This window comes from Quercus lobata, chromosome 2 (genome assembly GCF_001633185.2).
Source record: "Quercus lobata isolate SW786 chromosome 2, ValleyOak3.0 Primary Assembly, whole genome shotgun sequence".
NCBI lineage: Eukaryota > Viridiplantae > Streptophyta > Magnoliopsida > Fagales > Fagaceae > Quercus > Quercus lobata.
The window spans coordinates 5923166-5932750 of record NC_044905.1 but is presented as its reverse complement, the minus strand read 5'-3'; the positions used below and the strand labels follow the sequence as shown (position 1 = coordinate 5932750).

Sequence of the window (9585 nt, the reverse complement as noted above, 5' to 3'; positions counted from 1 at the left end):
TTATAAAACTTCAGAAACATTACAAGCAATATCCTGAGAACACTCATCCTCAATCAAGTTAGGAGTTTCCTCCAACCAAACAACAAAATCACCCACATATTTTGCATGTTGGGCTAGGATGTGGGCTGGCCTGTTGCCTTCCCTTTTAACATGACAGAAAGAAACAAAACGAAAATTATCTAAATGGGCCAAGATGTTGCCCGTGATTGTTTCGATAGCTGCAGGGGCCTCAGAAATCCCAGATAAGATGTTCCTAAGAGAGCTGGAGTCAGTCTCAAAGTACACCTCTCTAAATCCCGCCTCCCCTGCAAACTGGACCGCAATTTCCATAGCCTTCGCCTCTGCTGCCAGCGCATCCAGATTGGCAGGAACTCTCTTGCTCATAGCCGCCAAGACCAAACCTTGCGAGTCCCTTAGCACCATTCCTGCCCCCATAGCCCGAAGGTCTTTAAAAATGGCCGCATCGACATTCATTTTGTACCTAGGAGGTTCTGGAGGAAGCCACCTGACGAACCGCTCTGGACTAGACAACAACACCCTATCGTTTGCTGTCCTAAAGTCCACCACCATAGCAACTGAGCTCCTGGCCAGAATGTGACCTGGCTTACTCACACCCCCGTTGCGAACGGTGTTCCTGTCTTTCCAGATTTCCCAACAAAAGGAGATGGTTTTTTCCATTAAGTTCGAGGACGCCGGGCTATGTTTAACTAGATGCCATATGACATCAATGAAATCCCAACTATTATCAATAGCGAAAGGGAGAGCCATTTTGCTGTTGCACCAAGCTTCTTGAGCCTTATCACAAAACCAGAAGAGATGGGTGCTGGATTCAGCAGCCTTCCCGCAGAGGTTGCACGTCTCATCCTTTGTGATTTGCCTCTTCTTCAGGTTGGCTTTGGTGGCTAAGGCACCACGGCAAGCTCTCCAAGCAAAACTCCGAATTTTGTTAGGAAGATGCAGATTCCAAATTCGTTTCCATAGGACCTTCATCTCCGATGCATCCGAGCATTCTTCCTTGTTGGAATTCGCTATTTCCCGAACTCTGTGATAGGCGCTGCTAACTGAAAATTTTCCACTCCTTGTGCCCCCCCACACCACTCTATCCGCTTGCAACCTTTGGCTAAGAGGGATACTCAACACCAGGTAAGCTTCCACAGGGTTAAAAAGGTGCCTTATAACGCCCATGTTCCATTCTCCACGCTCTTCCACAATGAGGTCACAAACCTTTGCGTTTGTCCAGTGGGCCAGAGCAGGAGAGAGGATCCTCGGGTAAGCCAATGAAGGCAGCCAATCCTCAGTCCAGATTTGGATGCTCCTGCCGTTACCCACCTTCCACCGAATCCCCTTTTTAACCACTGATTGGGCAGACATAATGCTTCGCCACGCGAAGGACGGGTGGTTACCCATGGCAGCCTCCGTAAAATTACACTCCGGGAAGTACTTCGCTTTAAACACCCTTGAGAAAAGAGATTGGGTGTTAGACAGTAGCCTCCACCCTTGTTTCGCTAAAAGAGCCAAATTAAAACTCTTCAAGTCTCTAAATCCCATCCCGCCTTTTTCCTTAGGTTGACAAAGCCGCTCCCAACTAACCCAGGCCAGCTTCTTCTCATTCTTTCTTTGGCCCCACCAAAACTGACGAATCATGCTAGTGAGGTCATTACAAAGGTTGTCCGGGAGCTTGAAGCAGCTCATGGTATAGGCCGGGACTGCTTGGGCCACGGCTTTGATGAGAACCTCTTTGCCGGCAGCCGAGAGGAGTTTCTCTTTCCAGCCCGACAGCTTGGAAGCAACCTTGGATTTCAATTGAGCAAAAGAATTGGATTTTGATCTTCCAATGAGGGAGGGAAGGCCAAGGTAAGTTTCATGTTGCTTAATCACTTGAGCGCCAAACAAGTTTTTGATCTTCGATTGCACATCTCCTCTAGTGTTTCTACTAAAGAAGAGGGAGGTTTTTTGGTTATTTAGAAGCTGCCCCGAAGAAGCTTCATACACTTTGAGAATTCTTAGAATTTCCTCTCCCTCCGCTTCAGTTGCTTTTCCGAAAATGATGCTATCGTCCGCAAAAAAGAGATGGGATATTTTTGGTCCTCTTCTACAAACAGAAATCCCACTGAGGCTCTTTCTTTGCACAGCCTTGTGTAGCATTGCCGAGAGGCCTTCCGCACAGAGAAGGAAGAGGTAAGGAGACAATGGGTCGCCTTGGCGTAAACCCCGTGAAGGGATGATATGGCCACGAGGGATTCCATTAATTTTGATGGCATACGATACTGAGCAGATGCACCTCATGATCAGGGTTACCCATTTCTCCGCAAAGCCCATTTTCAACATGATCCGTTCCAGGCAGCCCCATTCGACCCTATCGTAGGCCTTGCTCATGTCCAGCTTCAAGGCCATCTCCCCCACCCTGCCCTTTCTTCGCTGGCTGATATGGAACATTGTCTCCGACGCCACCAACACGTTGTCTGTAATGAGCCTTTCCGCCACAAAGGCACTTTGGTTCTCACACACTAGATTAGGTAAAACCTTTTTAAGCCTATTAGCAATAGACTTGGAAGCAAGTTTATACACAACGTTACATAAACTAATAGGACGAAAATCAGTCACCCTTTGAGGTTCTTTTACTTTTGGAATTAAAGCAATGTGAGTTTCATTGAAGTTCATGGGAATAATGCCTAAGTTTAGAAAATCTAGAACAGAATTCACAACTACAGGGCGTACCTTAGGCCAGAATTTCTGGTAAAATATTGGGGGCATCCCGTCTGGGCCTGGGGCGGATGTGGGGTACATGTGTTTTAGAGCATTGTCAATTTCTGAGGCCTGGAAATCCCTAGTGAGCAAAGCGTTCATTGGCTCCGTCACCTTTCCTTCAATAGCTTGGATAAGTTCTTCACTCACCACTGGGTTGGACGTAGTAAATAAGCTCCCAAAATAGTCCACAAAAGAATTTTCAATACCCCCATCTTCACTTTGCCAGAACCCAGAATTATCCATCACTCCCAGAATAGTGTTCCTGGTATTTCTGCTAGACGCCTTAGTGTGGAAGAAAGACGTGTTTTTATCCCCGTGCTTCAGCCAATTTATTCTGGACCTTTGGCGCCACATGATTTCCTCAGAATCCAATAAATTGTTTATCTCTGTTCTAGTGCATTCTATCTCTTTCATAACAACAGATGAACCCCCCATACCTTCCAACCCCTCCAATCTGGTTTGCAACATCGCTAGTTTTTTCCCCACGTGCCCGAAGGAGTTATTGTTCCAGGCAGACAGGGATCGCCTGCATTCCTCTAGGCAGGAAGAAAGAGGAGCAATGGACCCCAGGTGCAGTCCCCTGTCCCAAGCCTCATCTACCACTCCGATACAATCTTCATCTTTTAGCCACATTTCTTCGAAGCGGAACATTTTCTTCCGACGCCCACCCTTCCTTTTATGTTGAATCTCTTTGAGAATTAGAATACAGTGATCCGAGGAAGAGTTGGGTTTATGGAGGAGTTGCATTTTCGGGAACCTGGCAGCCCAATTTGTAGATACTAGAGCCCTGTCAAGCCGCTCCTTAATCCACCCTCTGTTGCCCAAACGCCTACTCCAAGTAAAGTCTTGGCCTGTATACCCCAAGTCACGAAGGCTACTCATGTTAATTGCATCACAGAAGGCCTCCATTTGTTTCGCTGGGCGAGTACCGCCACCCTCTTTTTCACTACTACTCAACAACTCATTAAAGTCACCAATGCAGACCCACGGCAGAGAGTTCAGGGAAGATAACCGGTTGAGCAACAGCCACGAATCCTGCCTTTTACTCGTATCCGGGTTTCCGTAAAAACCCGTTATTCTCCATTGTTTCCCTATCACCCCCTGATCGACTATCGCATCAATGTGGCTGTCGGAGAAAGATTGGATGTCCACTTTCAATTCTTTTTTCCAAATCAACGCTAAACCCCCACTGCGTCCCTTGCACGGCACCACCAGCCCTTGGGACCTTTTCAACCCCTCCTTTATACCATCCATTTCAGATAAAACTAATTTTGTTTCCATAAGAAAAATAAAACTGGGATCTTCAGAAGACACTACCTTCTCAAGAGCACGAACTGTACGCCGGTTCCCAAGCCCCCTACAGTTCCAGGCCATTGTACTCATTGATGACGGCGGGGCTGCGCCGCAGCCTCCGCCGATCCCTTTTGCTCTGCCCAGTGGTGACCCTCCAGCCCCGCTTCATTCTCTTTCTTGCTTCTTTTCCAGCTCTCTGTTTCTTCCTGGAGTACACTGAGTGGTGCAGATCCTTTCCGCTTTGATCCCGATTTAGACCCATTGCCGGAATGTAGCGTCACCTCCGCTCCGTCTCTTCTCAATCTTTTCCATGTTCCAAGTTTGGCCCCATTTTGGCCTACTGGATGCTGAAACTCATCCTCACCCGCCGGAGGTTCGTTCTCCTTTCCCCTGTTCACGAGAGTTTTTGTTTCCTCTGGAAGTTTCTTTTGGCTTCTTGTATTCTGTCCTGAACCTTTGTTACGTGCTTCGTTGACTTGCCTTAGTTCGTTTAGGCTGGTATCCCATTCCTTGCTTTTTTGGATCCGGCCCCCATCAACTAGCACTTGGGCTGTATTACACTTACCATCTTGGGTCTCTATTTGGTTTTGTCCAAGCCCATTTGGGCCCGCTAGGTCAGTTGGTGGGCTTAAGTGTGTTCGTTGGGGAGAAATGGGCTTGTTCGATTCCCCGCCCACCGACATTTCCTCTGCTTGCCCACTATTTGAATAATCTGTAGCTACTCTGCTCTCCCTCCTAGCCTCCCTGTTCCCCATGTTTTCCTTTCCCGTGTCTACTTCCTGAATGGCCCGGTCAATCTCCCTCAGTTGCGTCTCGAAATCATCTTCCTTCTCTCTTTGAAACGTCACATCCATCATGACCACCTCTGACATTGGGTTCGACGTTACCGATGTAGTTGGTATTTCACCCACTCCACCCTGTCCTGCCTTTTCCGATGATCTCCACCTACTATTCGTAGCCTGGGTTTTGCTTTGCTTCTGGTTTCCGGTCTTGATTCCGTCTTTTTCATTTTTCCGGGACGGAGCTTCTGCAACTAGCGACCTTTGCAGCCTTTCCGTATCTGCGCGGAGCCATGGTCCGTACTGCCTCTCTTCAAGCTCAAGGGATTCGTTGCTATCCAACCAGAGTGAGCAATCTTTATCGTCGTGGTCCAGTTTACCACACCAGTAGCAAAAGATGGGGAGCCGCTCATATCGGAAATCCACCCACTCCTTCTCCGATTCTCCCATACGCACCACCCTTCCCCTGCATAGGGGTTTTGATATATCAATGTTCACTCTTATTCTAAGGTATTTCCCCAGCTTGAAACTTTTTGAACCTATATCCACCTTCTCTATCAACCCCAATGGCCCTGCAATCTTGTTTGCGACCTCCAGCGTCTGCATTCGCATCGGTAGGCCGTGTATCTGTATCCAGAAAGACGACCTATCAAAGCTTGTCGTTGAGATTGAGTCCCCTTTACCCAGCTTGTGGAGGACTAATAAGTATTTGTCAAAAGACCATGGGCTTGCCCATAGTACTCTGTTCATATCCCCTTCACTCTGGAACAGGAACAGAGTGGTGTTGTCGCCGGTGTCCTGTACCACAAAGTTTTCCTTTGTTTTCCATATCGGTTTCAAGGCCTTCACTACTGCCTCTAAATTAATACGCCTTTTCGACAGAAACTTGCCTGCTAGAACCCAGCCCTCATTCGTTTCCTCTTCTTCTAGGACTACCTATTCTGCTTCATTTTCTGTCAGTTTTAGTCTCTCACACTTCTTTGCAATTTCCTCCATTGGATGTGTCCAACCTAACCTTATCACACACTGGAATATTTCTACCGGAGAGGAGAAACGACTCTTGTCTGACGACAAGCCACTTTTTTCACCTCAGGAGTTTCCAAGGAAACTTAGAGAGAAAACGCTTTTCTTATAGTAAAAAATGACCACTTGGGATTAGACAATATATTGCGTATCCTTATATAACTTTCCTCCTTCATATAACTTTATCCGCGCGCTAACATTAACATGTAGATAAAACATTACCATTAATCCCAATATTCCGCTAAAAACAGGACATTCTAACGTATAACAACCATACAGGTAAAAATTCGGTGCTTCTCAAAAAAAATTTCAAAGTCAAAAAGTAAAGCTTTTTGCATCCTGAGATTTCTATGCGCCATTTTAAAGGCAAAGCTTTGCATTCTGAGATTTCTATGCGGCCTGCTGCTTGCTACAAGCCAATTATATATATATGCTGCCTATGAATGGTCCCTAGCTAGAGAATGTTCTTTTCGGCACTGCATCATTTACTTCGCCTTGGCCTATGTTAACACTAATACTAATGACACAACAATTTTCAGTCTTTGTTACAATGGTTGACAAGAACAATTGTGATTGGAGTATCACCAATCACAAAATGCCGACTCAATAACTGTGAAAATTTTTGTATCCCTCCACTTACTGCTATATAAATAGCCACCAAAAGACCTTGACGAAACTAAAGTAATTTGCAATAAGCAACAACAAGAGCCATGAAGCTTTCATTTCTCACAAGCTTTCTACTGCTCCTCTCTTTTCACCATTTTGTTTTCCCCATCTTTTGCAATGCCAGCCAGACTGACAACCCTTTCGAGTTGCTTAAATCTCGAAAATCCCAAAATCCTCCAAATACCGAACTATGGGTTGGATTACACAATGATGATAGTAATTATTCTCCAGTGTATATTGGACCCCAAGATGGGTTGAAAGAAGCCGATAAGATCAATGCTTTGCCTGGACAACCACAAGGAGTTGATTTCGATCAGTATGCTGGCTATATTACCGTAGACCCGAATGCTGGGAGAGAACTGTTCTATTACTTTGTGGAGTCACCTCAGAATTCTACAACCAACGCCTCTCGTCTTGTGGTTAAATGGAGGTGTTAGAGATATATATTAAACATATATTAACCCAATGTAATAGGCCCAAGCCCAATCCTGCTTGTACTAGTAGTCTAGAATTTAGTCGCCTATATATACTCATGTTAGGGTTCATTGTAACACAGGAGGTTATTGTACTACACTCTCATACAATAAAGATGTAACCCTTAGGGATTCCTCCGTGGATGTAGGCCGACAAGGCTGAACCAGGTAACCCTCGTGTTCTCAGTGTTCCTATTCTATGCTTCTCCTTCCGCATCCACTCTAGCATACACAATATGGTACAACACACATCGCGTTGCTAATAATAATATTTATATTTAACATGGTATCAGAGCCAAACTTCATTCTTGGCATCAAACAAACATCTCTACACAGCAAAGAAGATTCACACGTGCATACCACCATCTGAAGTCACACATATTTCTCTGCTGGATCTAGACTCTACGGCATCTTGTAGCCACCATGGCTTTGTGCTGTGTCAAAATCCAACAAACTCAAGCAAACCCGTGACATCAATCTCAGATCTGTGCAAATCCAAGTTTCGCCTGATGAAACCGGCGCGTGCAGTGTTTAGTGGAGACCGGACTTCTCTACGCGCCGCCGCAGATTTCACAAGGTCAGATCCTCCTATGGTTACATGCACCGCCATGACGGACTCGTAGCTCGCCGATCTGCCAAACCACCAAAGTCCGAGCATCAATCTCCCTCGCACGCGCCTTCCGAAGTTCTAGACATGCGCTGGTGGAATAGTCACATGCGCCGAAAAGCTGCTGCTGATGTCATCTGACGTCATCGGATGACGTCACCTATCCACGTCAGCATGCCACGCACGCCCTAGTCCACGTCATCAGCCACGTCAGCAGTGTCGCCTCGTCAGCATCACGTCACCTAGCTGACTGATTGACCTGGCCGACCTGACCCGGACCACCCGGATCTGACCCGTGAGCACTGACTGTTGACTTGACCAGGATCCATTGACTTTGACTTTTTACGTTGACCTTTGACCAAAAGTCAAAATTTTCGAAAGGGCCTATCTTGCTTAATTTTTCGCGTAGATTCCGATTTTGGGCTCTGTTTCTACATTTGAGACTCCGAAATCGATCAATTGGCACATTCTTCATTGTGGTTTCTTCAAAGGCATTCTTCACGGCATCTCCAAGTGATCTTCTCATGCTTATCCAATCTCAAGCCTTCATCGAGCTTCCGCCTTGAGTTTAAGAGGGGGTGTTAAAGATATATATTAAACATATATTAGCCTAATGTAATAGGCCCAAGCCCAATCCTGCTTGTACTAGTAGTCTAGGATTTAGTCGCCTATATATACTCATATTAGGGTTCATTGTAACACAGGAGGTTATTGTACTACACTCTCATACAATAAAGATGTAGCCCTTAGGGATTCCTCCGTGGATGTAGGCCGACAAGGCTGAACCAGGTAACCCTCGTGTTTTCAGTGTTCCTATTCTATACTTCTCCTTCCGCATCCACTCTAGCATACACAACATGGTACAACACACATCGCGTTGCTAATAATAATATTTATATTTAACAGGAGGTAAATACAGTACCACATATTTCAATTTCATTTATATGAACTACTATAGGTACAAAAAAATGTAGAAAATACACACAAAGAAAGATTAATAATATCTCATAGGCTGTGACAATTAAATGATAATATATTATATATACTAATTCCTAGTAGTAATAATAACAATAACAACAGCGACTCCAATGATAATATTATTCATAATATATAATACCGACACTCATATATTATATGAACATCCATGCACAATAGAAAAAAGAATATTAGATTATAATCCTAATATGTCCACACAATCAAACGCAAGTTATTTACGTAGGAATTCTTGGCCTATTTCCCCGCATGCCAGCTGTCAAATTCTATCTACTTGCTCAACTTACTCCCCAACCTATATGCCAAATGTAAGGTGAGTTTGGCATTTTAAGCCCAAAAAGCCTCAACATCTGGGATTGTAAAAGGGAAGTATTGTAAAAAAAATTAGAATTGTGCTACAGTACAATTCTACCTTTAGAATTGTACTGTAACACAATTCTAAACTTAAAATAATATTTAATACTCTCTCTCCTTTTTTTAACCCGAAATTTGTCTCTCCTCTCTCATTATTTCTCTTCTTTTTTCTCTCTTCCTTCTTTCTTTCTCATCTGCTCTCTTCAGACCCAAGACCTCGTGATGGAGATCGGCGGGTGGCGAGATTGGCATGGCGGAGATCAGTGGAGCTGTGGTGGCTGTGGCGTTGTGATCGGCGTGGGTGTTAATGGTTTTTTTTTTTTTTTTCTGGGTTTGCTGGTATATGTGATCGGCGTTGTGGTGGCTGTGGCGTGGCGAAGATCGGTGGCGTTGTGGTGGCTATGGCATTGTGATCGACATGGGTGTTAATGGTTTTTTGTTTTTTGTTTTTTTATGGGTTTGCTGGTATATGTGATCGGCATTGTGGTGGCTATGGCATGGCGGAGATCGGTGGGTGGCGAGATCGGTGGAGCTATGGTGGCTATGGCGTTGTGATCGGTGTGGGTGTTAATGGTTTTTTTTTTCTTTTCTTTTTTTCACCGATCTGGGTTGATATGGATGATGGAGGAGTTGTGTGGAGGAGTTGGGT

The 9585-nt window shown here is 45.1% G+C and overlaps 1 protein-coding gene across 1 annotated transcript; it reads right to left on the bottom strand.

Moving 5' to 3' along the window:
• LOC115958047 lies at positions 1 to 4122 on the bottom strand. Its single transcript, XM_031076412.1, has one exon. The coding sequence runs from the start codon at positions 4120 to 4122 to the stop codon at positions 1 to 3; it is 4122 nt and encodes a 1373-aa protein (XP_030932272.1).
• Between the last annotated feature and the right edge of the window lie 5463 nt (positions 4123 to 9585).